Source organism: Dipodomys spectabilis, unplaced genomic scaffold (assembly GCF_019054845.1).
Source record: "Dipodomys spectabilis isolate Male_0828 unplaced genomic scaffold, ASM1905484v1 ptg000576l, whole genome shotgun sequence".
In the NCBI taxonomy this organism is placed as follows: Eukaryota; Metazoa; Chordata; class Mammalia; order Rodentia; family Heteromyidae; genus Dipodomys; species Dipodomys spectabilis.
Window position 1 is genome coordinate 1,100,199 of NW_024871253.1, and position 27,963 is coordinate 1,128,161.

The following is a 27,963-nucleotide window of genomic DNA, read 5'->3' on the forward strand; positions in this document are numbered from 1 at the left end:
GGGCGTGAGAGAGTGGAAAGGAATGTGGAAACCCTGATGCGCTGGCGAGCGCGAGCTGGGTAGCCAGCTTCGGCGCCTGCGCCTTGGCCCTTGGGTTCCGCGCGCGACGGGCGGGTGCTCGGTGCGCCTGCGCAGTAGGCGGCGGCACAGGGAGGTGGAGGCCGTGGAGGGGCAGCGGCAGCGGCAGAAGCGGGTCCCGGGACTGAGGCAGCAGCGGGGGCGCCGGCGGGCGGAAGCTGAGGTGACGAAGGTAGCGGCGGCGGCAGCCGTTTCCCTCACGGTGGCGGAGACCAAGGCGGCGGCGGCGGCGGACGGGGAGCGGCCCGGCCCCGGCCCCCTGCTCGTTGGCTGTGGCAGGGCCGCCGTGGGGCCGGCCCGGCTCCCGCCTCCCGCGGCTCCCCCTCCAGCTCCTCCTCCTGGGAGACGCCGGGGGCCCGGCCCGGCCCGCACTCAGAGCGCCGCTGCAGCCGCCGCCGGGGGAGTCGGAAGCGGTGGCGGCGCCATGGGCGGCCTGGCCTCCGGGGGGGATGTGGAGCCGGGACTGCCCGTCGAGGTGCGCGGCTCCAACGGGGCCTTCTACAAGGTGAGGCGACGCGGCGACCCGGGACACCCGGCTTGGCCCCCTCCCCCCAGCCCGAGCAGGAAAACGTGGGGCGGGATCGGGCTTCTGCAGCTTCAGTCCTGACCCTTAGAACCTTCGGCCCGCGTCCCCACCCGCAGCCCTCCCTGCCAGACCGTGGGAGTTAACCTTCTAGCTCTTTCGTACGTTTGGACCCTTCTGTTACACCTGCTTTTACCTCCAGCTCGGAGAGCACGAGAATAAGGACATTATTGTGCCTGAATTGGTGCTCACCGTCCTTCCCCCCCCCCCCCCCCCAGGAGAAACCCCTTTTGCCTGGCTACTTACTAATTGACTTTTCCTGTTTCTTAGCCCTCAATCGTGTCTTCCCTATAGTCCAAGCACATGGAGAATTCTCTTTCTTCTCCCACATGACCCCCTTGGGAAGACCCACTGGCCCGTATTAGAGCCTTTAATCTTCCTCAGGGAGGCCTCTGCCTACTGGCTCTCACCCCACTTTCATTTTATATTCCTGTTCCCAGCCTAAGGATAAAATGTGAAAATCCATTTGTGACATTTTTGGCCTCTTTTACTTCAGGTTGTGTCAATCAAGTTGCCTCTCAGCCAGCCATGAAGTGGATCCTTCTCTCCAGTCTGACCCCACCACACCTTTATCCCAAGGCCTGCTGGTCTACCATTTTTTTCTTAGTGAGGGATGGATTTGTACTTCTTATCTAACTTTGACCTCTGAGATACATTTAGTTCATTCCAATGGTGGCTTTCTCTTGAGGAAAGTAACCTTCAAATTCACGATCTTTAAAAGGGAATCTAATCAGGTTTCCTTAAGTTATCTTCCTACAGATTTCCACTTGAAGGCTTTTTTTGACCCACTCTTGATTCCAAATCTGACAGCATTTTTTGGCAGGACAAGAGAACTTATACATTTTTAAAGATTCTTGCGTATTTCAGTTTCTCATTTGCCCAAGATTTGGTTCCATAAAGCTCTTTTACCACCTACTTTTTATCTGCTCAGGCTCCATTTTCTGGGACATTTTTTCCCATTTAGGTTAAAACATAGAGATTTATCTTTCTTGCCTCCCAGGTATATATCTATCATTATGTGACAGATGGAATTCTGAATCTCTTTTGGACTTTATGTATGGAATTGTCCGATTGTCTGATTCCTTGACATTCTTTCATCCTAAGGAGCCTGAGGAGAAAGAAGTTCTCATAGCATCACATGTGAGATGAGCATCCTTTTAGTTCTTAAGTCTTTTTTTCTCCCCCAGTCTTGGAGCTTGACCTCATGGCCTGCGCTGTTCCTAACCTTCTTTGACTCAAGGCTAACACTCTACCACTTGAGACACAGCACCGTATCTAGCTTTTTCTATTTATGTGGTACTGAGGAATCAAACCCAAGACTTCATGCATGCTAGGCAAGCACTGTACCCCTAAGCCCCATTCCCAGCTTCCCTAAGTCCTTGGGAACTACTTTTTCTTCTTTTTATCTTTTTTTTTGGGGGGGTCCGGTCTTGGGGCCTGAACTCTGGGGCTGGGTGCTGTCCCTCAGCATTTCAGCTCAAGGCTAGCACTCTACCACTTGAGCCACAGCGCCACTTCCGGCTTTTTTCTTATGTGGTGCTGAGGAATTGAACCCAGGGCCTCAGGCATGCAAGGCAAGCGCTCTACCACTGAGCCACCTTCCCAGCCTTTTTTTTTTTTTTTTTTTAATGTGTGTATGTGTCCTTTAACTTTGCTGCTCGATGCTGGCATTGTACACTTGAACCCTAGCTGCACTTCTGGCTTTTTAATGGTTAATTGGTGATAATAGTATCATACTTTCCTGCTTGAGCTGGCTTTGAACCATGATGCTCAGATTTCAGCTTCCTGAGTAGTTGGATTACAGGTATAAGCCACCAAAACCCAACTTTTTTTTTTGTTTTTTTTTGGTGTCAGTGCTAGGGCTTGAATTCAGGACCTAGGTGCAGTCTTTGAGTTTTTTTTGTTCAAGGCTAGTGCTCTACCACTTGAGCCACAGCTCCACTTCCAGTTTTTTGATAGTTAATTGGAGGTAAGAGTCTCCTGGACTTTACTGTCTGGCTGGCTTTGAACTGTGATTCTCAGATCTCAACTTCCTGAGTAGCTTAGGATTTCAAACTTGAGCAACCAGTGTTTTATGTATTTCATGTGGTTGGAAAGGGTCTTGTATTTGCCTTTTGAGTATGTGGTTTCTACCCCCACCTCATTTGATGTTTATTGGTTTTTACCCAGTTAAATGCCAGCCAGTGTCTTCCCTTCCCTCATCAGATTTCCTTTTCCAGTGCCTATGGGTATACATATATACTACATTATCCTTTCAAGTCTTCTGTGTTTTTATCCTAATATTTTTGTATTTTCTGTGTAATTCTAGCATGCATCTTTATTGTGTCTTATTGAAGAAAGCTCTCAACTCATCTCTTTTGTCATTTTCCACATAACCCTTGGGACTTTTTCTTCTAGCTTGCTTCTATAACATTTTTGTTTTCTTTGGCAAAAAGTTGCTAATTCCTTTCTGGTTCTCATAGAGCACATTTGTCTCTTATATCCTTTCTTCCAAACTGGCATCATTTTTTTTTTTTTTTCTTTTTGTTGGTCGTGGAGCCTGAACTCTGGGCGTGGGCACTGTCCCTTAGCTCTTCAGCTCAAGGCTAGCGCTCTACCACTTGAGCCACAGTGCCACTTTCAGCTTTTTCTGCTTATGTGGTGCTTAGGGATCGAACCCAAAGCCTCATACATTCAAGGCAAGCACTCCATCACTGAGCCACCTTCCCAGCCCCCAAACTGGAATTATTCTTGAGATTCCCTTTGACATGTTAGTCCTATTCCTCCCAGGATCTTGTCCTGGATCCTTTCTACCTCCAAGTGTGTGTTCCAAGGAAAGTAATTGTAAAATCTGAGATCAAGACAAGATGTTTGATGTTTTCTTTTTTCTTTTTTTTTTTTCTAAGAAAACTGGGAGTGTTGCACAGCTGGGAAAGATTGGTATCCACTTCAAATTAACTATGAGAGGCAGGGGACATGTGGACATGTTTCCTTTTCCACATGGGAATGTCTAACAGCATGTCTCTGAATTTTTCCTTTTTTACCTGTGGGTGATGGCAGTGATAGACTTGCATGAATGGGATGTGTGTTGGGGAAGGGGTGAGAAGGGGCTACAGATAGTTGTAGAGAGTTAAGTTTAGAGTTGAGCCAATAGCCCAGGTAATAAGGATTTTGTTTTCTGGCCACTTCAGCATTTTCTGTTCCATGACTGAGTTAATGTCACGTCCCTAACACTGGGCTAATCTTTCTTCACCTCTCAATGCCTTGTAGACATTTATCTATTTATCTTTTCTGACCTTGCTATATTGATTTAATATTCATGACTCAGCAAATTGGAATGGGTCAAGGAGTGTTTTTGTTTTTGTGCTGGTGCTGGTCCTGGGGCTTGAACTTAGGGTGTGGGCACTGTCCTTGAGCTTTTTTGCTGAATTCTAGCACTCTACCACTTGAGTTCCACTTCCAGCTTTTTTGGTAGTTAAAGGGTGAGCCACCCACACCCACCTTTAAAGATTGGTTACATTGTCTCTGGAACTAAAAGTTTGGAGCTCCCTTTCTCCTCCAAATAGAGTCCTGTTTTGTTTTTTTTTCAGGACAGGTATTAGACCTAGTTATTTTATAACTATCTCATCAAATTTTCGTTTTTCTTTGTTACATTTTGTTTTGGATATAGGGTTTTGCTATATAGCCCAAGCTGGCTTGGAAGCTGCAGCCCATGTTGGCCTTGCTTCAGTAAGGATTACCTTTGTATGCAGGGATTACAGGCATGCACCACCATGTGCAGACCAGCCCCTTCTACCACCCCTCCCCCCTTTTTTTGAGACAAGGTCTTACTGTATAGTTTGGCACTTATTGTGTAGCCCAAGCTGTTTTTAAACTTGAGATTCTTCTGTCTCAGCCTCCTTCTGAGTAATAGAATTATAGGTATGTGTCACTGGGTCTAGATATTGTTATTTTTTTTTTGGTGGTACTGGGGATCAAACCCAAGTCTTATTAGGCAAGTGTACTACTGAGCTTTAGCTCTTATTCCTTTGTTAATGAACGGGGTATCATCAACATTAACATAGGATTTATTTTGTTTTGGGGGTGTTGGTAGTGGAGTTTGAACTCAAGGCTTTAAGCTTTCATTGGGCCTTTTTATTTTTGCCAGATTTGTCTGCCAAGGCTGGCTTTGAACCTTGATCTTCAAATCTTAGCCTTCTGAATAGCTAGGATTTTAGTGAGCCACTTTGTTTTCTCTGTGTGTGTGTGTGTGGGGGGGGGAGTGTAAGAGTATGAGTATGTGTATGTACTGGGGCTTGAATTCAGAGCCTAGGTGCTATCCCTTAGCTCTTTTGCCCAAGATTAAGTGCTCTACCACTTGAAACACAGCTCCACTTCTAGCTCCTTTGATAGTTAATTGGAGATAAGAGTCTCATGGACTTTCCTGCCCAAGCTGGCTTCTAAGCAAGATCCTTAGATCTCAGCCTCCTGAGTAGCTGGGATTACAAGCATGAGCCATCAGTGCCCAACTGGCCAAGTTTTTTATCAGATTTTTTCCCTGCTTGGCTTCTAAAATCTCTTATCTTTGGAGAGCTCAGAGTAGAAAATAGGGTAAAGATGGGGGACTAATTTCATATCTTCCAATTTGACAAAATGGAAGTATCTAGAAACCTTTCCTTACACTGACACTGCTTGGCCTCAAGTTGAAGCCAGGATATGATATGGCTGTTGAATAATAATTTAGTGATTATTTGCTAATAGTGATACTTTGATAATATTTGATTGTATTTGATACATTAGTGGTTATTATTTGATAATAATTGTCTGGGTCTAGATGGTTTTCTGATAGATTCCACTCCCACCATCCTTTTCCCAGTGAGCATAGACTAAGCAGAACTTAAAGTTTAGTTTCATCACTAGTATTCTTTTTTTTTTTTGGGTCCGGTCGTGGGGCCTGAACTCTGGGCCTGGGTGCTGTCCCTGAGCTCTTCAGCTCAAGGTTAGCGCTCTACCACTTGAGCCACAGCACCACTTCCGGCTTTTTTCTTTTTTCTTATGTGGTGCTGAGGGATCGAACCCAGGGCCTCAGGCATGCAAGGCAAGCGCTCTACCACTGAGCCACATTCCCAGCCCCCAAAAATTACGTTTGTTTTTTTTTTTTGGTCTTTTCTTTTTTGGTACTGGGGATCGAACCCAGGACGTTGTCCTTGCTAGGCAAGCGCTTTGCCACTGAGCTACATCCCAGCCCCATCACTAGTATTCTTCAAGGGAAAAAACTTGTTATTTGGGGTGGATGGTTGGAATTAAGGAGGAGAGACAGGATTGGAATATGAGGTTGGGGAGAGAGCTTGTTTTGGAAAATAATTTAAAAGAAAAACATTTTAGAAGTATAAGGTGAGTGACATTGTGTTAAACTGCAGTGTGATATAAGGGTGGAATCCATTCTGAGCTCTGCATTTCTGCCTTTGAAGTTAGTTAGAAAAACCAACTCTAATATTGTTAATCTGTGTGTGTGTGTATGTGTATATGTGTGTATGTGTATATTGACACCGTCCCTGAGCTCTTTCTTCAAGGCTAGCGCTCTACTACTTGAGCTATAGTGCCACTTCCAAGAGGGATAAACATCTCTGAGGGAAGAGAATGTCAAGAGAAAAAATATAGTTAAGAAAGGACCCAGGAAGTACTGTACACTATGGGCTCTAAGAACTTTATTGTAAGGTCCTATCTCTAAAAAAGAGAAAAATGGCTTGTGTCAGGATTAAAATTCAGGCTTCGATTTTCCCACCATAAGGAAAGAGCAGTATGTTTATGATTGATCTGTTCTGTGAGGTATAAGCTGTGCATTCTCCAGGGCATTTTTTGTCTGTCCCTCCTAAACTCAGCTGTTTTTAGCCACAAGGCTTAGGAATAGTTCCTGTGTATTAGTCTTTTGAAGCCCTTATTACTATTTGGTTGTTGTTGGTTGTGGGTCTTGAACTCTGGGCCTGGACCCTGCCCCTGCGCTCTTCAGCTCAAGGCAAGTGCTCTACCTCTTGAGCCACAGTGCCACTTGCGGTTTTCTAGTGGTTTATTGAAGATAAGTCTCACAGACTTTTCTGCCCAGGCTGACTTTGAACCTTGATCCTCAGATCTCAGCCTCCTCAGTAGCTAGCATTACAGGCATGAGCCACCGGCGCCCAGCACTGTTATTATTTTTAATTCTGGAGATTTGACCCAGGACCTTGTGCATGCTAAGCATGCAATGAGCCATGCTCCAGCTAAACCTCTAATTTTTAATTTTTATTTTTTTTTTTGAAACAGGTTTTCTATATAGCCCAGGCTGGTCTGTAACTATATAGTTCAAAGCTGGAGGTCCTCCTGTTTCTGCCTCTACTTCCTTGCCTCCGAAGTGCTGATAGTGTGCAGCTGTCTGCAACATGACCAGCAAAACAGTGCATGCATGCATGCATGCATTGATCCTGGTCCTTGAACTCGAGCCTAGGCACTGACCTTTTCTTAGCTTTTTTGCTCAAGGTAGTGCTCTACCACTTTAGCTACAGCTGCATTTCCTACCTTTCCTTTCTTTTTTTTTTGTTTTGTACTAGGTATAGAACCAGGACATTGCACTTGCTAGGCAAGCACTTCGTTACTAAGGTACATCCCAGCTCCACTTCCTACTTTTTGCTGGTTGATGGGAGTTAAGACTCGCTAACTTTCCTGCCTGTGATCTCAACCTTTTGAATAGCGAGGAAGGAGTGCAGGTGTAAGCCACCAGTGCCTGGCGCTGCATAATTTGCTTTAGGTTTGAGATAAGGACTAGAACTTGGTACCTGATGCTTTTGTTCATTGTCTAGCACTCTACCAACCAAGCTACACCTCCAACCCCCATAATTATTTGTTTGTTTGTCCGTTGTGTGGCTTGAACTCTGGGCCTGGGTGCTGTCCCTCGGCTTTTCAGCTCAAGGCTAGCATTCTGCCACTTGAGCCAAGAGCCACTTCTGGCTTTTTCTGTTTATGTGGTGCTGAGGAATTGAACCCAGGGCCTCATGCATGCAAGGCAAGCACTCTACCACTGAACCAACTTCCCAGCCCCCCGCCCCCAATTTTTGAAATTAAGAAATTAAACTTAAGATTTCATGTTTGCCAGGTAGGTGCTTGTTCTACTCTGTGAGCCATACTTCCTTTTTTTTTTTTAATTTTTTTTTTTTTTTTGGTCCAGTCGTGGGGGCCTGAACTCTGGGCCTGGGCGCTGTCCCTCAGCTCTTCAGCTCAAGGCTAGCACTCTACCACTTTGAGCCACGGCGCCACTTCCGGCTTTTTTCTTTTTGCTTATGTGGTGCTGAGGAATTGAACCCAGGGCCTCATGCATGCAAGGCAAGCGCTCTCCCACTGAGCCACCTTCCCAGCCCTTAAAATTTTTTTCATATAAATGGAAAGGTAGTTCAAAAAGAAAGGATAGATGTGTGTGTGTGTGTGTGTGTGTGTGTGTGCGCGCGTGTGTGCGTGCGTGTGCGCGTGTGCGCGCCCGCATGTGCATGCATGTGTATGTGTGGTACTGGGGTTTGTACTCAGCCTCATGCTTTTGTTCTTCCCCTGAGTGTTACTATAAACAATTTATTTTAGCTTCTTTTATTTCTTTTAGTATCTTTTTTGCTCAGGCTAGCCCCAGACTGTAATCTTCTGCCTAGGGTTCCCACATAGCTGGGATTACTGTCATTTGCCTCCACTCCTGGCTTAAAACCTTGGGATTAGAGGCATAAAACATGACATCTGACTAAGGGCACTATTTTTCTTTTCTGTATTTTTTCCTTTTTTTTTTTCTTCTTTGATACAGGGGCTCAAACTCGAGGCCTTAAGCTGCATTCCAGCATTTTTGCTGGTTAATTTGATTTGTTTTTTTGTTTGTTTGTTTTTTGGTCCAGTTGTGGGGCCTGAACTCTGGGCCTGTTCGCTGTCCCTCAGCTCTTCAGCTCAAGGCTAGCGCTCTACCACTTGAGCCACAGTGCCACTTCTGGCTTTTTTCTTTTTGCTTATGTGGTGCTGAGGAATCGAACCCAGGGCCTCATGCATGCAAGGCAAGCGCTCTACCACTGAGCCACCTTCCCAGCCCTTGCTGGTTAATTTGAGATTGAGTCTCCCTGACTTTTTGTCCCAGCTTTCTTGGAACTGAGATTATCTTCCAGGCTCAGTCTCAGTCCTGAGTAGCTAAGATTATAGGCAGGAGTCTTTTCAACAAATGGTACTGAAACTGTATAGCCATGGGTTATTTATTTATTTATTTTTTGCCAGTCCTGGGGCTTGAACTCAGGGTCTGGGCACTACTTCTGGCTTTTTCTGTTTATATGGTACTGAGAAATTGAGTCCAGGGCTTTATGCATGCCAGGAAAGTACTATACCACTAAGCCACATTCCTAGTCCCACATTTTATTTTAGAAGGACTTGTGCTGGATGCCAGTGGATCACACCTGTAATCCCAGCTACTCAGGAGGCTGAGATCTGAGGACTGCAGTTCAAAGCCAGCCCAGGCAGGAAAGTCTGTGAGAGTCTAATCTCCAATAAACCTCCAGAAAACCAGAAGTGGCACTGTGGCTCCAAGAGGTAGAACGCTCACCTTGAGGTGAAGACCTGAGGGACAGCGCCCAGGCTCTGAGTTCAAGCCCTATGACCAACCAAAAGAAAAAAAGAAAAAAAATCTATGATCTGTACTGCTTACTGTATAGAAAATTTAACTCAAAATGGATGACAAGCTGGGTTCCTGTGGAACATGTGTGCACATACACATGATCACAGACTTAAATGCAACACCGAAAAATCTATGAAACTTCTAGAAGATGTAGGAGGAAAACAGCCTTGGATTAGAGAGATTTATTAGATATGAAATGAAAAACAGTACAAATAGAAGCAGATGAATGAATTTGAACTTACCAGAATTAGCAATCTCTGTGTGGAAAAAAAGAAAATAGGAAAATTGGGAATGTAGGGTTAAACACAAAACTTAGGCACCATTAGTGAAGATGAAAAGAAATGGATGACCCATCTTTTTCATATCTCTGTTAACCTTGCTATGATCTCAAGATTGTGATCTTCTATAGATTTTCTTTTCTTTTCTTTTTTATCTTGTGGTTGATTGTGAGGTCTGAACTCTGGGCCTGGGCGCTGTCCCTCAGCTCTTCAGCTCAAGGCTAGCGCTCTACCACTTGAGCCACAGTACCACTTCTGGCTTTTTCTGCTTATGTGATACTGAGGAATTGAACCCAGGGCCTCATGCATACAAGGCAAGCACTCTACCACTGAGCTACCTTCCCAGCCCCTATCAATTTTATTCTTTGAAATTCAACAATTACCTTTCTAACATTCAAGAATCTGACATCTTTTAAAACCTCTTTTTCTTTTATAAGTTGTATGTATTGTTTTCTACTTCTCAGGGTTATTTTCCAAGGATCCATTGTTAGGGGCACTAAGTGCTCAGGTCTCTTGCTGGTTTAGGGATCCTAGACCCTTGTCTTTCTTGGCAGATCCTGATGTTCTCTAGGTGTTCCAGGACAACCTCTCACAGTCTCATGGGATATTCTTAGCTTTGCTCAATGTTGTTGGTATTTTAATTGAACTCTGGCAGGCTGCTCAGCACAACAGTACACAGGAGTCCCTGTGGGAGTCAGAATAGACCACCAGTTTTCATGATGTTCTGTTGCATGTGGTACTTCCCTCTTGTACTTAATTCCCATTCCATATTATTTCTGAATTTTGTCCCATCTCTTTCCAGTATCATTTCTCTTTCTTTCTCTCTCTCTTTTTTTTTTGGTCCAGTCGTGGGGCCTGAACTCTGGGCCTGGACGCTGTCCCTCAGCTCTTCAGCTCAAGGCTAGCACTCTACCACTTGAGCCACAACGCCACTTCCGGCTTTTTTCTTTTTGCTTATGTGGTGCTGAGGAATTGAACCCAGGACCTCATGCATGCAAGGCAAGCACTCTACCACTGAGCCACCTTCCCAGCCCTCTTTCTCTTTTTTTAAGGCCTGAAACCAAGTCTCAAAAAACTCAGTACCTGCTGCTTTTGGCTCATCTACCAACTGAGTCACGCATCTGACCCCTTCTTTATCTGACTGTTCTTATTACCCATGATCATAGTGTACTCTTACTGGCCTGTCTTTATTTAGACTGCTTGGTTTCTCCACCTAAAACTACTTTAAGGATTTCCAATATCTTTGTTTCTGTTGGCTAAGATGATGATGAAATGTTATTTTTCTTTTTTTGGGGGGGGGGTCCGGTCGTGGGGCCTGAACTCTGGGCCTGGGCGCTGTCCCTCAGCTCTTCAGCTCAAGGCTAGCGCTCTACCACTTGAGTCACAGCGCCACTTCCGGGTTTTTTCTTTTTTGCTTATGTGGTGCTGAGGACTCGAACCCAGGGCCTCAGGCATGCAAGGTTAGTGCTCTACCACTGAGCCAACTTCCCAGCCCCGATGAAATGTTATTTTATATTTTGTTTTGTTTTGTTTTTAACTTTCTTAAAATCCATTCTAGGGCTTTGTGAAGGATGTCCATGAAGACTCTGTCACCATCTTCTTTGAAAACAAGTAAGACCTTGGGAATAGAGAATCCAGCATACTAGGTCCTAGAAGGAGAGTGAAGAGGGGGCGGCTGAGTCCTATGAGGCATGTAAAGGTGGGGGAAAGCTGTGGGTTTGGGTGGGTAACTTTCCTCTCCTGAAGGACCAGAAGAAGAAAGGATAAATACTTTGGTGAGGGTGGGGGTATTTGGTAGATTCTAGTAAGAGATGGAAGACACTAATATGGAGGAGGGGCTGGTACCTAGACTCTACTTATGTGGGAGTGTGGAAGTTGCCCAGCTGAACTAAGTTCTTCCTGAACAAATGAGCAATTATACCAATCTAAGTAGCCTTCATATCACTGCTTCTCTTACAGCTGGCAGAGTGAGAGACAGATTCCTTTTGGGGATGTCCGGCTACCACCTCCTACTGACTATAATAAGGAGATCTCAGAAGGAGATGAAGTAGAGGTATGGGTTAGGAAGTTTGTTTGTTTGTGTGCTGGTCCTGGGGCTTGAACTCTGGGCCTAGGTCTATCCTATAGCTTCTTTTGCTCAAGACTTGTACTCTACCACTCTGAGCGACAGCTCTACTTTTGGCTTTTCATTAATTAATTGAAGATAAGTGTCTCATGGATTTTCCTGCCCTAGCTAGCTTTGAACCTTAGTCCTCAGATCTCAGCATCCTGACTAGGATTTCAGGCATGAGCCACTGGTGCCCGGCTTTTTTTTTAGTCATCGGGCCTGAAGTCTGGGCCTGGGTGCTGTCCCTCAGCTCTTGAGCTCAAGGCTAGCACTCTACCACTTGAGCCACAGTACCACTTTCAGCTTTTTTTTCTGCTTATGTGGTGCTGAGGAATCGAACCCAGGGCCTCATACATAGAAGGCAAGCATTCTACCACTAAGCCACCTTCCCAGCCCTGGGGTTTTTTGAAACAGGGTTTACTGTATAGCCCAGTTTGGCCTAGAACATGATGAGGTCCTCCATCTGCCACCATAACACTGGGATTACAGGCATGTGCCATTACTCAACCATTCTATTTTTTTTTGGGGGGGGGGGGGGTGGGTCCAGTCGTAGGGCCTGAACTCTGGGCCTGAGTGCTATCCCTCAACTCTTCAGCTCAAGGCTAGCACTCTACTACTTGAGCCACAGCGCCACTTCTGGCATTTTTCTTTTTGATTATGTGGTGCTGAGGAATCCCCAGGGCCTCAGGCATGCAAGGCAAGCGCTCTACCACTGAGCCAACTTCCCAGCCCAAGTCAACCATTCTAAACATCACTTTTTACTTAGTATCTTACACTCTTCTCTGGTTGGTTTCTTTTTTTTTCTTCTCCCGAGTCACCACATAGCCGTGTAGCCTGTGGAGAAGTAAAGTGTACCAATTCATCACTTCTTTGTTGTTGTCAGTAACCCCTTCTTCTAGTTTGCCTTACTGTTGGTTTAAGAATAGATTTAAGAGCTGGGTGCCAGTGGCTCACGCCTGTAATCCTAGCTACTGAGGAGGCTGAGATCTGAGAATCACGGTTCAACGCCAGCCTGGGCAGAAAAGTCCATGAGACTCTTATCTCCAATAAACCACTAGAAAACTGGAAGTGCCGCTGTGGCTCAGCGGTAGAGTGCTGGCCTTGAGCTGAAGAGCGCAGGGCTAGTGCCCAAGCCCAGAGTTCAAGCCCCAGGACTGACCAAAAAAAAAAAAAAGATTTAAGCTGGATGCTTAGATTGTAAACATACCTGTAGTCTAGTTACTCAGGAGGCTGAGATGTGAGCATCATGGTTCAAAACCAGCCCAGGCAGGAAAGGCCATGATCTCTAACCACCAAAAAGCCTGAAATGGAGCTGTGGTGCAAGTGGTCGAACGTTGGCCTTGAGGGAATGGGAATGTAGCTTAGTGATAGAGTGCTTACCACATAAACAGAAAAAGCTGGAAGTGGTGCTGTGGCTCAAGTGATAGAGTCTAGCCTTGAGCTGAAGAGCTCAGGGACAGCCCCAGGCCCACAATTCAAGCGTCACCACAGACAAAAAAAAAAAGATTTAGCTGTATTTTATTTTTTATTTTGCTGGAACTAGGGTTTGAGCTCTGGGCCTGGACACTGTCCCTGAGATTCTTTTGTTCAAGGCAAGTGCTCTACCACTTAAGTCACGGCACCACTTCCAGCTCTTTTGAGTAGTTTATTGGAGATAAGAGTCTCAGGAACTTTTCTGCCCAGGCTGACTTCAAACCATGATCCTCAGGTCTCAGCCTCCTGAGTCGCTAGGATTACAAGCATGCATGAGCCATCGGCGCCCAGCCTAAGTGTATTTGAATTTTTTCTTTTTTCAATTCTTGCTGTTTTAGGGTCGTCTTTAATGTTTCTTATTCCTACCTTCTCTGTAGGTTTATTCTCGAGCCAATGAACAGGAACCTTGTGGCTGGTGGCTGGCCCGAGTGCGGATGATGAAGGGAGATGTGAGTGACTGAAGATCTTTGGAGGGAAAGATTGGAGATAGATGCTCAGGTCATCCACACTTCTTTTTTTTCTACCAGTTCTATGTCATTGAATATGCTGCCTGTGATGCTACCTACAATGAGATTGTCACACTGGAGAGACTTCGGCCAGTTAATCCCAATCCCCTTGCAACCAAAGGCAGTTTCTTCAAGGTTACCATGGCTGTGCCTGAAGATCTGAGAGAGGCGTGAGTGTTGGGGGCAGGTTGAGAATGGGAGACCCTGTTTTTTTTGGTCGGTCATGGGGCTTGAACTCTGGGCCTGGGTGCTGTCCCTGAGCTCTTCAGCTCAAGGCTAGCGCTCTACCACTAGAGCCACAGTGCCACTTCTGGTTTTCTGAGTGGTTTATTGGAGGTAAGAGTCTCACAGCCTCTCCTGCCTGGGCTGGCTTTGAACCGAGATCCTCAGATCTTAGCCACCTATGTAGCTAGGATTACAGGCGTAAACCACCAGCGCCCATTTTGGGAGACACTCTTTAACAGAACTAATTGTTTGTCCTTATTTCTCCCACTCCAACTTTTTAGTCTCCTCTGTTCCCTTAACCCTATGGGACCCTTGTTGCCTGATGTATCTTCAGGCCCTTTATTTCCGCCTCTGTTATTTAAATGTCCCTCCTCTCGTATTTTCTTGGCTTCCACTCTTTCTACCTGAGCCTCTCACTGCATTCTGAGATCACTTTACTCTTCCCTGCAGCTGCACCAATGAAAATGTTCATAAAGAGTTCAAGAAAGCACTGGGAGCTAACTGCATCTTTCTTAACATCACAAATAGTGAGCTCTTTATTCTGGTGAGTTGATTTTGCCTTTTCTTTCTTTTTTCTTTGTATGACATTTGGTATAGTAATAGGATTTAAACTCAGGCTCAGACTTACTGGGCAGGAGCTCTATGACTTATCTAAACTCCAGCCCTCTCTTCTAATTTTCATATAATCATACAAGCCTTTTCAACGATTATTCCCTCTTTTTTTTTTTTTTTTACTTTGCTCAAGGCTAGCACTCTACCATCTACCACCAATGCCACAGCTCCACTTCTGGCTTATTTAGAGATAAATCACACAGACTTTTTTTTACCTGGGCTGGCCTCCTCTTGAGTAACTAGGATTATAGGCCCGAGCCACCAGCACCTGGCCAGTTATTCCTTTTCCCTTTTTTAGTCCCTGTGTAGCAAGGCGAGGAACTAAATTGTGCTTACATGTATTTGTCAGAGAGGACTTTATTGTTCTTGACCCATATGGCCTGTGCAGCTCTAGCTTTTAGTCCTCATGATCTAAACCACGCCCTACCTCTCAGTTTTGAATTCCTGATGATACAACCCAGGGTCATGCACATTAAAAGTCTTCCTCATGACCTGAATTTTCTATCCCTCCTTATTTTGAATTCCTCAGGATAGAACCCAGGGTCTTTTTTGCACATGGTACTCAAGCACTGTACCAGTGAGTTAAATATCTGACGTAGTCAAGCACTGTACCAGTGAGTTATATACCTGACGTAGTCAAGCACTGTACCAGTGAGTTATATACCTGACAATCATGTTATAATCCGGATTCAGGGCCCTTTCTTGGATATTGGACCTTCAAATATAAACTGATGCTGGCTGCAGGTGGCTCATGCCTATAATTCTAGCTACCATGGAGCCTGAGATTTGAGAATTGCAGTTGGAATCCTGAGGGTCTCTTCAATTAGTCAGGGAAAACTTGGAAGTAGAGGCATGGCTCAAATGGTTGAGTGCGAACCATTAGTGAAAAAGCCCTAGTGTTGGCACCAAAAAGGGAAGGAAGTAAGCAAGCAAGCAAGCATTCATATGGGCATTGGTAGCTGATGCCAGTTATCTTAGCTACTCGGGAGGCTGAGATCTGACAATCAGGGTTCAAAGCCAGGCCAGACAGGGAAATCCACATTGCTATCAGTCTACCACTTTGAGCCATAGCTCCACTTCTGGTTTTTGGGTAGTTAATTGGAGGTAAGACTCTAATGGACTTTTCTGCCTGGGCTGACTTCAAACAGTGATCTGCAGGTCTCAGCCTCCAGCACTTTGCCCTTATTTAATTGAATTTATTCATTTTTTTTATTTGCTAGTCCTGGGGCTTGAACTCAGGGCCTGAGTAGTGTCCCTAATCTTCTTTTATTCAGGGTTAGTGCTTTACCACTTGAGCCACAGCATTACTTCCACCCTTTTCTGAGTCATGTACAGGAGATAAGAGTCTCATGGACTTTCCCTGGTTTTGAAATTCAGTCCTCAGATCTCAGCCTTCTGAATAGCTAGCATTACAGATGTGAACTACCAGGCCCTGGCCAGCCTTTGCCCCCCCTTTTTTTTTGTCGGTTGGGGGGTCTGAACTCTGGGCCTGGGTGCTGTCCCTCAGCTCTTCAGCTCAAGGCCAGCACTCTACCACTTGAGCCACAGCGCCAATTCCAGGTTTCTGGAGGTTTATTGAAGAAAGTCTTAAGGACTTTCCTGCCTTCGCTGGCTTTGATTATAGGCTTGAGCCACCAATGCCAGGCCTTTTTTTTTTTTTTTTGGGGGGTCCAGTTGTGGGGCCTGAACTCTGGGCCTGGGCACTGTCCCTGAGCTCTTCAGCTCAAGGCTAGCGCTCTACCACTTGAGCCACAATGCCACTTCCAGCTTTTTGCTTATGTGGTGCTGAGGAATCGAACCCAGGGCCTCATGCATGCAAGGCAAGCACTCTACCACTGAGCTACCTTCCCAGCCCCAATATTTAATCAATTGAATGTAATCTTTTTTTTTGGGTCCGGTCGTGGGGCCTGAACTCTGGGCCTCGGCGCTGTCCCTCAGCTCTTTAACTCAAGGCTAGTACTCTATCACTTGAGCCACAGTGCCACTTTGGGCTTTTTTCTTTTTTGCTTATGTGGTGCTGAGGAATCGAACTCAGGGCCTCAGGCACACAAGGCAAGCACTCTACCACTGAGCCACCTTCCCAGCTCCTTTTTTTTTTTTTAAAGACAGGATTTTGCTTAAACTCATGATTCTCTTACTACTTCAGCTCTTCAGTTTTATGCACCACTGCTCTCAACTTGTTTTGCTTGCTTGTTTTTCTTTTTTTTTTTTTTAATTTTTTGCCGGTCCTGGGGCTTGAACTCCAGGCCTGGGCACTGTCCCTGAACTTTTGCTCAAGGCTAGTACTGTACCACTTGAGCCATAGTGCCACTTCTGGCTTTTTCTGTTTATGTGGTACTGAGGAATCGAGCTCAGGGCTTCATGCATGCTAGGCTAGCACTCTACCACTAAGTTTCCATCCCCATGCTTCATTGTATTTTGCTTTAGCTTAATTTCATAACTCTTGTCTAGGAATTTTAACATTTTCATGCTTAATCCTTAACTCTCCTTAGTGTTTATACAAAGTCAGTTTTAATGACTTTTCCATTGCTTTCTTCCCAGTCAACCACAGAAGCCCCTGTGAAGCGAGCATCTCTGCTGGGTGACATGCATTTTCGAAGCCTACGTACAAAATTGCTACTAATGTCCCGCAATGAAGAAGCTACCAAGCATCTAGAGGTCAGTTTTTTTTTTGTTGTTTTTGTTTTTTTGGGGGAGTCTGGTTGTGGGGCATGAACTCTGGGCCTGGGCACTGTCCCTCAGCTCTTTTAGCTCAATGCTAGAGCTCTACCACTTGAGCCACAGCACCACTTCCCGCTTTTTTTTTTTGCTTTTTACTTTTTTTTTGGTCCAGTCGTGGGGCCTGAACTCTGGGCCTGGGCGCTGTCCCTCAGCTCTTCAGCTCGAGGCTAGCGCTCTACCACTTGAGCCACAACGCCACTTCCGGCTTTTTTCTTTTTGCTTATGTGATGCTGAAGAATCGAACCCAGGGCCTCATGCATGCAAGGCAAGCGCTCTACCACTGAGCCACCTTCCCAGCCCTGCTTTTTACTTATGTGGTGCTGAGGAATCGAACCCAGGGCCTCATTCATGCAAGGCAAGCGCTCTACCACTGAGCCACCTTCCCAGCCCTAGAGGTCAGTTTTGGCTCCTCTTCCTGCTAAACAGTATTATGCTCCTTCTTTCCCACCTCATTCTCCATTCATGTTCTTGTATTTATGGAGCAGGATTAAGGCTTTTCTAGTCAATAAACCTAGATTGGCTGTTTCATACTTTTCCAGGTGACAGAGCTAGAGGTTTGTTTGTTGTTTTGTACTGGTTTTGGGGCTTGAACTCAGGGCCTGGAAGCTATCTCTGAGTAACTTTGCTCAAGGCTAGCACCCTATCACTTGAGCCACGGTGACTCCACTTGTGGCTTTCTGGTAGTTTATTGGAGATAAGAGTCTCACAAGTTCGGTGCTGGTGGTTCACACCTGTAATCCTAGCTACTCAGGAGGCTGAGATGTGAGGATTGCCATTCAAACCCAGCTCCAGCAAAAAAGTCCCCATGAAATTTGTATCTCCAACCACTCAAAAACCATAAGTGAAGCTATGGAAAGTGGTAGAGCACTAGCCTTGAGCAGAAGACCTCAGGGAGATTACCCAGGCCCTGAGTTCAAGACACACACACACACACACACACACACACACACACACACACACACACACACACACACACACACACACACACACACACACACTCTCTCTCTCTCTCTCTCTCTCTCTCTCTCTCTGATGATGCCTGTAATATGGCTCAAAGTGGTAGAGCGCTAGCCTTGAGCAGAAGACCTCAGGGAGAGTACCCAGGCCCTGAGTTCAAGACACACACAAACATACACACATACAAGCCACACACGCACCTTGCCAGGCACTTATGGATGATGCCTGTAATCCTAGCTACTCAGTAGAGGATTATGGTTCAAAGTCAGCCCAGGCAGGAACATCCATGAGCCTTATCTCAAATAAATTACCAAAAAAGCCAGAAGTAGAGTTATGGCTCAAATGTTAGTACACACTAGTCTTGAGTGCTCCCAGTGCTCAGGGACAGTGCCTGCCCAGGCCCTGGATTCAAGGTCCCGGACCAGCAATAAAAGACTTGGGTGCCAGTGGCCCATGGCTGTAATCCTAGCTATTCAGGAGGCTGAGATTTGATGATCATGGTTCAAAGCAACCGGGCAGTAAAAATTGGGAGAATGGGCTGGGAAGGTGGCTAAGTGGTAGAGTGCCTAGCATGCATGAGGCCCTGGGTTTGATTCCTCGGCACCATATAAACAGAAAAAGCTAGACGTGGCGCTGTAGCTCAAGTAGTAGAGCACTAGCCTTGAGCTGAAGAGGTGAGGGACAGTGCCCAGGCCCCAGAGTTCAGGCCCCACAACCTCCCCCCCCAAAAAAAAAATGGGGAAAAAGAAGCTGAGCATGTTAACATTACCTAAAAAGTGGATAGAAAAAAAAACACCTAGTGAAAGGACAGTAAAAGTTGAAAAAATAAATAGCTGAGCATGGTACGTCAATCACTTAAGAGACGAAGCAATAGCATCTCAAAAACAGCCTGGACTACATAGTGAACCTTTGTATTTAAAAAAAAAAAAAAAGCCAGCAGTTGGTGGCTCATGCCTGTAATCCTAGCTACTCAGGAGGCTGAGATCTAAGGATTTCAGTTTGAAGCCAGCTAGGCTGGAAAGTCTGTGAGACTTTTATCTCCAATTAACCACTAGAAAACTGGAAGTGATGCTGTGGCTCAAGTGGTAGAGTGCTAGCCTTGGTCAAGCCCCATGACCGACAAAAATAAATAAATAAAAATAAAGTTGGACAATGATGGTTTACACCTATAATTTTAGCTACTCGGGAGGCTGAGATTTGAGGATCATGGTTCAAAGCCAGCCTGGGCAGGAAAGTCTGAGAAACTCTGATCCCCACTAAATTACAAAAAAAGCCAGAAGTGAAGCTATGGCTCAAGTGATAGAAGATTAACCTTGAATAAAAGAAGTTCAGGTCCAGGCACCAGTTGCTCACGCCTGTAATCCTAGCTACTCTGGAGGGTGAGATCTCAGGATTGTGTTTCAAAGCCAACATGGGCAGGAAAGTCTGTGAGTCTCTTATCTCCAATAGAACCACCAGAAAACCGGAAGTGGCACTGTGGCTCAAGTGGTAGATTGCTAGCCTTGAGCTCAAGAGCTGAGGGACCCAGAGTTCAAGCCCTACCACCACCACCAATAACAACAAAAAGAAGCTCAGAGACAATGCCCAGGCCCTTATCTCAAGTCTCAGAACAGGCAAAAATAAAAAAACTGAGTAAGCCAGCCACTTGTGGCTCATTCCTATTATCCTAGCTACTCAGGAGGCTGAGATCTGAAGATCATGGTTCAAAGCCTGCCTGGGCAAGAAAGTCATGAAGACTTTTATTTTTGGGGGGGGGCGGGGGTCCGGTCGTGGGGCCTGAACTCGGCCTGGGTGCTGTCCCTCAGCTCTTCAGCTCAAGGCTAGCACTCTACCACTTGAGCCACAGCGCCATTTCCTGCTTTTTTTTTTGCTTTTTGCTTATGTGGTGCTGAGGAATCGAACCCAGGGCCTCATGCATGCAAGGCAAGCGCTCTACCACTGAGCCACCTTCCCAGCCCCTCATGAAGACTCTTAACTCCAATTAACCACCAAAGAAGTTGGAAGTGGAGCTGTGGCTCAAGTGATAGAGCTTTAGCCTTGAACAAAAATGCTTAGGGACAGTGCCTAGGTCCTGAGTTCAAGTCCTGGGACTGGCACAAAAATGAAAAATGAACACACCACTAGCTCACTACTATATTCCTAGCTACTTGAAATGGGAGGTAGGAAAGTTCTGGTAGCTCAAGGCCAGTAGAAGGGTTTTTAGGAACCTCTCTCAACTGACAGGAGTGGTGGCATGTTCCTGTTATTTTAGCTATAATAGCTTAAAATAGGCAGATCATGGCCAGGGCTTTGCTAGGCAAGAAACATGACATTATTTAAAAAATAACTGGTTTAGGGGCTGGGAAGGTGGCTCAGTGGTAGAGTGCTTGCCTTGCATGCATGAGGCCCTGGGTTCCATTCCTCAGCACCACATAAGCAAAAAGAAAGCTGGAAGTGGTACTGTGGTTCAAGTGGTAGAGCGCTAGCCTTAAGCTGAAGAGCTGAGGGACAGCGCCCAGGCCCAGAGTTCAGGCCCCACAACCGGACCCCCCCCCAAAAAAAAATGGTTTAAACTAGGTGTCAGTTGCTCACTCTTAATCCTAGCTACTAAGATGGCTGATATCTTAAGATCGTGGTTTGACACCAGCCCAGGCAGGAAAGTCCATGAGAATCTTACCTCCAGTTAGCCACCAAAAAACCCAGAGGTGGAATTGTGGCTCATTGGTGATAACCTTGAGCAAAAAAAAGGCCAACGTATAGTACCCGGGTCCTGAGTTCAATCTCAAGACCGGCAAAAAAAAAAAAAAAAAAATTTGAGGGCCAGCCAGGTACTGGTGGCTGATGACTTAACTACTCAGGAGACTAACCTTGTAGGATCTGTTTTCAGCTAATAGGGTAGACAAGTCTATAAGATCCACTTCAAATTAACCAGCAAAATGTTAGACTGGAGGCATGGCTTATGCAGTAGAGTACTAATTATTATTATTATTTTTTTTTTTTTTTGGGTCCGGTCATGGGGCTTGAACTCTGGGCCTGGGCGCTGTCCCTTAGCTCTTCAGCTCAAGGCTAGCACTCTACCACTTGAGCCACAGTGCCACTTCCAGCTTTTTTCTTTTTGCTTATGTAGTGCTGGGGAATCGAACCCAGGGCCTCAGGCATGCAAGGCAAGCGCTCTACCACTGAGCTACCTTCCCAGCCCTAGAGTACTAATTATGAGCAAGCAAACTAAGAGCTTGAATCCTTGAATTCAAGCCTTGTTACTAGCGTACACGCACAAAGAGTTGGAAGAATGACTCACAAATATAGTGCCCATGTAATGTAGCAAGTTTGAGGTCTGGAGTTCAAATCCTAGTACTACGAAAAACGAGGGGGGGGGGCAGGAGGGGGAGATAAAAAACAATATTTTGGCTAGTAAGTCGTTGTAAGTTTCTTGCCTTCTCTTGATGCAGTGGGGTTTTTTTGTTGTTGTTTGTTTTTTGGCCCATAGGGCTTGAACTCTGGGCTTAGGTGCTATCCCTGAGCTCTTCAGCTCAAGACCAGCACTCTACCAATTGAGCTACAGTGCCACTTCCAGTTTTCTGAGTGGTTTATTGGAGATAAGAGTCTCACAGACTTACCTGCCGGGTCTGGCTTTGATCCAGGATCCTCAGATCTCAGCCTCCTGAGTAGCTAGAATTACAAGTGTGAGCCACCAGTACCCTGCTGCTGTGTGTGTGTGTGGGGGGGGGGGGGGGTGGCTTGAACTTAGGGCCTGGGCACTCACTGAGATTTTGTTTTTTTTTTTGGTCAGTCATGGGGCTTGAACTCTGGGCTTGGGCGCTGTCCCTGTGCTCTTCAGCTCAAGGCGAGCACTCTACCGCTTGAGCCACAGCACCACTTCCAGTTTTCTAGTGTTTATTGGAGATTAAGAGTCTCACGGAGTTTCCTACCTGAGCTGGCTTTGAACCTCCGATCCTCAAATCTCAGCCTCCTGAGTAGCTAGGATTACAGGCATGAGCTACCAGCGCCCGACTTCCCTGAGCTTTTTTGCTAAAGGGTAGCTCTCCACCACTTTAAGCCACAGCTCCACTTCCAGCTTTTTTGGTGGTTAATTGGTGATAAGAGTCTCACGGACTTTACTGTCTAGGCTAGCTTTGAACAGCAATCCTCAGATCTCAGCCTTCTTTTTTTTTTTGTTTTTCTTTTTTTTTTTAATTTTTTGTGAACACACTGTACAGAGGGGTTACAATTACATGAGCATGTTAATGCATACATTTCTTATCTCAGCCATCTTGAGTAGCTAGGACTTTATAAAGGCATGAGCCATCAGAGCCCAGCCAGTGCAGTGGTTTTGAGCACCTAAGTTCCAGGTTTTTTTTTTTTTTTTTGGGGGGGGGGGGGGTCCGGTCGTGGGGCCTGAACTCTGGGCCTGGGCACTGTCCCTCAGCTCTTCAGCTCAAGGCTAGCGCTTCACCACTTGAGCCACAGCACCACTTCCGGCTTTTTTCCTTTTGCTTATGTGGTGCTGAGGAATCGAACCCAGGGCCTCAGGCATGCAAGGCAAGCGCTTCTACCACTGAGCCAACTTCCCAGCCCTAAGTTCCAGTTTTTTTGTTGTTATTGTTGTTTGTTTGTTTTTGTCGGTCATGGGGCTTGAACTCTGGGCCTGGGCGCTGTCCCTCAGCTCAAGGCCAGGGCTCTACCACTTGAGCTACAGCGCCACTTCTGGTTTTCTAGTGGTTTATTGGAGATAGGAGTCGTAACGGTCTTTCCTGCCTGGGGTTGGCTTTGAACCTCAATCCTCAGATCTCAGCCTCCTGAGTAGCTAGGATTACAGGTGTGAGCCACCGGCACCCGGCTAGTTCCAGTTTTTTTTAATGGCTGTAACTCCAATTTGATTCTATCCATTTTGGTAGGAAGCACTGGATTGTAATCTAGAAATATCCTGTCAGATGCTTTTCCTATTTGGTATGTACCTGGAACCATTCTTTTCAAAACCATTTGAACTATGCTTGTCTTCTTGCCCCTGAACCCAGCGATCTCCACTAAGGACTGGTTGAGAAGTGATGTAGTACTGTGATAGATATTCCACAGGCACATTTTCTGCTTTTTTGAACTCTGATTTTGGAGGGGCAGGGTGCGAGAAGGGTGTTATTGAATCTGGCTTTGCTCTATCACTTGAGCTGTAGGTCTTATTTCTGTTTTTTGTTGGTAGAGAGAAGAGTCTCTCAGTCTGCCAGGACTGGCTTCAAACTTTCATTCAGCCTTCAGAGTAGCTAGGATTACAATGAGTCACTAAAATAAAGTCAATCTGACTTTATTTTAGAAACAAAGCCAGTGAGTTGACTTTACTGCTGAGCTTGCCTCAAACTTTGAACCTCCATATCCGAGCTTCCTAAATAGCTAATAGATGTGAACTGCCTATCCCCAGCAGCACATTGCTTTTATTCACCTTGTTGGGCTTGCTTTTTTTTTTTTTTTCTTTTTCTTTTTTTGGTGGGTCGTGGGGCTTGAACTCTGGGCTGGGCGCTGTCCCTGAGCTCTTCAGCTCAAGGCTAGTGCTCTACCACTTTAGCCACAGTGCCACTTCTGGCTTTTTCTGTTTACGTGGTGCTGAGGAATTGAACCCAGGGCCTTATGCACACAAGGCAAGCACTCTACCGCTGAACCACCTTCTCAGCCTTCCCCCCGCCCCCGCTCCCCCCATCATTCCCCCCACCCCCCACCTTTAAAGGAAAAATTCCTGTGCTGGTGTTGGAGAGCCTACTCAGGCTAGGCAAGCACTTCACCACTGTGCAACATTCTCAGCCCGATTGGTGGGTTTTATTTTTGGGAGGAGTTAATAGTCCTTTAAGGTACCTTACCACCTGCAGGAGTTAGGAACCTAATGAAAAGTAGTTTCATGCCACCTTTATTTAATTCTCTTGCTAGTATTGAGAATGAGGTAGGTCTGATGTAATGACTTAGCGAGCGATATAGTGTGTATCTTATTCAGGATATTAGAGCCAAATCCAGAACTGTAGTGGCTCCCAGCCCAAGCTGCTCTCATTATGTCCCTTATCACCAAATGATTAGTATTTACGACTTCCTGGGTTTGGTAAGCAAAAACTCTACAGTGTTTTTGCAAAGGGTTGGGCTTTTGGAACAGGTGCTCTGAGATTCCGCCACCATTATTTCTAAAGTATCTTTTTCTTTTAGACAAGCAAGCAATTGGCAGCAGCATTCCAGGAGGAATTTACAGTGCGAGAGGATCTGATGGGTCTGGCCATTGGGACCCATGGTGCCAACATCCAGCAGGCCCGGAAAGTACCTGGGGTGACTGCCATTGAGTTGGGTGAAGAGACCTGCACTTTCCGCATCTATGGGGAGGTCAGCAAATGTCTTCTGGGTCTGTTAGGGGATAGAGAGAAGTTGAGCTGAGGTGGAAGCATATCTGTACTGGTGGCCTCCACCACCTCCCCTTCTGACTTTGGTGACAGCCAAGAGATCCAAGTCTGCTGTTTCAGTAGCAGTTCCCCACTCTTTTTTCCATAGACTCCGGAAGCATGCCGGCAGGCTCGGAGCTACCTAGAATTTTCTGAGGACTCTGTGCAAGTACCCAGGAATCTGGTTGGTGAGTTGGGGTATGTGTATGAAAGAGAATAGAGGCCAGATGTGAGAGTCTTGAAAGTGATGAAGATCTGCAGCTGGGATTGACACCATTCTGTGGACTTAACAAAGCAAATAGTTTGTCATAGTAGTGTAAATATAGAATACATTTGTAGAGATTGTAGTATTTGATTCCATGAAACCTTATCAGATACCTAGACATAGAAGAGAGATGAGGCTAGAAGACTGTTTGATTCTTTCTTTCATTAAAAAAGGTGGGGGGAGCCTAATTCCTTCTTTATTTATTCAGGCAAAGTGATTGGAAAGAATGGGAAAGTGATCCAGGAGATTGTGGATAAATCTGGTGTGGTGAGAGTTCGTGTGGAAGGTGATAATGACAAGAAGAACCCCAGGGAGGAGGTATGGCACCCAAAGTCTTAGAGATTGGTTTCCACAGATGGGAGGGGTTGTTTTCTGAGGGCTAAGAACTTCTAGAGGGTGGAGCACAGAAACTTATGTTTATCCTAATAGTAGGTTATAATCCCATTGTATGGTGGTGATATTTCTGTTTTACCATCTTTTCTTGATGTGTGCCTCTGCTCTACACAGGGAATGGTTCCCTTCATATTTGTTGGTACCCGAGAGAATATCAGCAATGCCCAGGCACTGCTGGAGTATCATCTTTCCTACCTGCAGGTAGGCCATGCTGGAAGCCTGGGTGTGGGACAGGTTGTGTATAGCAAGGGGGTGAGGACTGCTGGCAGAAAACTTTGGGATTGTGGCACCTAGTTTGTCTCTGCAGAGTAAGAGCCATTGGTGAATATTTTAGGTGTGAGGTTAGATCCTGGAAATTTCCTTGTTCATCTACCTCCTTCTTGTATTCCTGAAAGGTTAGCCATGTAGTGATTATCACAGATACTGTTTCTCCTTCTGTGTGGTCTTCCATCTTTTTCCCAACCAGGAGGTAGAACAACTTCGCTTGGAGAGGCTGCAAATTGATGAACAGCTTCGGCAGATTGGTCTGGGCTTTCGCCCTCCCGGTAGTGGACGGGGTGGTGGTGGTGGCAGTGACAAGGCTGGCTATACCACTGATGAGAGCTCCTCCTCCTCCCTCCACACGACAAGAACCTATGGGGGCAGCTATGGAGGCCGGGGTCGGGGCCGGAGGACTGGAGGTCCTGCATATGGTGAGACAGCTGTGGGGCCAGTGAAAGATGCAGAGATCTGGGTGGAAGCTTGGAAAACTGATGGAGGTGAAATGCTTGGCTAGGTGCTTGTGAATGAGAAGGGGGCACTAGTTTGAGGCTGGTGGTGGGTCTTGGGGCAAGATGTCTGTGACCCTGAGTAAACCCTTCTGTGTTCACTAGGCCCCAGCTCAGACCCGTCCACGGCATCTGAGACAGAGTCAGAGAAGAGAGAAGAGCCAAACCGAGCTGGGCCTGGTGACCGTGATCCCCAAAGTCGAGGGGAAGAAAGCCGGAGGCGGCCGATTGGGGGCCGGGGTAGGGGACCACCACCTGTCCCCCGTCCCACCTCAAGATACAACTCTTCATCAATTAGCTCAGGTATAAGATAGCTGGTGTTGTGAATGTGGGCCCAATGGAGAGACTTTGATCATCTGACTCCCATCTCTGCTTCTTCATCTCAGTGCTAAAGGATCCAGACAGTAATCCCTACAGCCTCCTGGACACTTCGGAACCTGAGCCCCCTGTTGATTCAGAGCCTGGGGAGCCTCCCCCAGCAAGTGCCAGGCGCCGTCGCTCTCGCCGCCGCCGCACTGATGAAGACAGGACTGTCATGGATGGAGGCCTGGAGTCTGATGGGCCCAACATGACGGAGAATGGCCTGGGTGAGGGGTGTACATAATTTAAGAAGTAGGAAATGGTTAATAATGAGGGTTGAGTGGGTGAATGTTTGCCTTGTTTTTCCACACTCACAGAAGATGAATCCAGACCCCAACGTCGTAATCGCAGCCGCCGCCGCCGCAACCGTGGTAATCGGACAGATGGGTCTATCAGTGGGGACCGCCAGCCAGGTCAGCAGAGCGGGATGCCACATGCCCTGTGGAAACCCAGCATGGTTCATGGGAAGTTATGGGGCTGAATACATGGGTTCCTTCTGAAACATTTGATCCTCTGCTTTCCCCAGTGACTGTGGCTGACTATATCTCACGAGCAGAATCTCAGAGCCGGCAGCGGCCGCCTCTAGATGGAGCTAAACCCTCAGAGGACTCTCTTTCAGGACAGAAGGTAGGCTGGCAAGATGCAGTGTGCTCTACTCCTTCTTACTATTGTGGAGCAGGAAGCCCCCAAAATAACCCCAGAAAACTCTTAGTTGCCTAGATGGCTATATCTGGTAGAGTTGAGGCTGCACTGAAGATAGTGCAGACATTGGAAAAGAAAGTTGGGGGGCATGATGCACTGCAAGGGTGATAAGCCGGGGAGCAGGTGCTCAGGGTTTAGTGGAGAAAATGTCCACCCTTGCCCTACTGACCAGCCATTTTCATTCCTCTCCTTTCATTCCTCTGTTTACTCCTTAGGGCGACTCTGTCAGCAAGCTTCCTAAGGGGCCCTCGGAGAATGGGGAGCTCTCCGCCCCCCTGGAGTTGGGTAGCTTGGTTAATGGGGTTTCATAAGACCTCTAGCCCACATCCCTCCTTTCTCCATCTCGCTTGCTGCCCACCACCATGGCCCTCATGGGCCCAACTGACCTGCGCTGGAGCTGCTCTTATCTAGGGGGGAGGGGGGTGGCACAGCAGCTTGGGTCCCCCCCAACCTCCAGGAGCTAGTGGAGGGGTGTGTAACAGGGTCATACACCCTCCCTCTTGTCCACCCTACCCCCAGGGTGAGGGGAGCCTCCCCTTCCCCATCAGACTGGATGTGCCTTTATCCTCTAATGCCCCAACCTCTGAGTACCCCCATTCTCCTCCTGTTGGTGGGGGTGCTCCTTGACCCACCCAGATTCGACGGTTCAGGGGGGCTCCCCTGCTATCCCTCCTCCCATCCTGTATCCCCCGTTTCTGGGGCCTCATCACTGTGGAAGACGGGGATAGTATGGGTATCCATGGGTGGGAGGCATGGGGAAGGTTTTGGAGTAGAACCAGGGGTGTGTATGAAGGGGGGTGACAAGGTCCCCTAGGGGGAAGGGGATCTAACCTTGTGTGGTGGATGAGAAGGCGTATTTATTTTTCACTGTACAGTATTTAAAAAGAGAATAAAAAATTCCAAATGGTTCTGTGGTTCCTGTGCCTTGCTTGT

The 27,963-nt window shown here is 46.6% G+C and overlaps 1 protein-coding gene across 1 annotated transcript; it reads left to right on the forward strand.

Moving 5' to 3' along the window:
• Positions 1-62: 62 nt before the first annotated feature.
• On the forward strand, positions 63-27,938 carry Fxr2 (FMR1 autosomal homolog 2). The gene is made up of 17 exons (XM_042670878.1): positions 63-583; positions 11,118-11,170; positions 11,519-11,612; positions 13,517-13,588; positions 13,667-13,815; positions 14,321-14,414; positions 17,024-17,140; positions 24,317-24,487; positions 24,653-24,731; positions 25,017-25,126; positions 25,316-25,402; positions 25,668-25,893; positions 26,074-26,271; positions 26,355-26,555; positions 26,646-26,741; positions 26,855-26,955; positions 27,246-27,938. The coding sequence occupies exons 1-17, from the start codon at positions 503-505 to the stop codon at positions 27,339-27,341; spliced, it is 2,025 nt and encodes a 674-aa protein (XP_042526812.1). The 5' UTR covers positions 63-502; the 3' UTR covers positions 27,342-27,938.
• Positions 27,939-27,963: the final 25 nt, after the last annotated feature.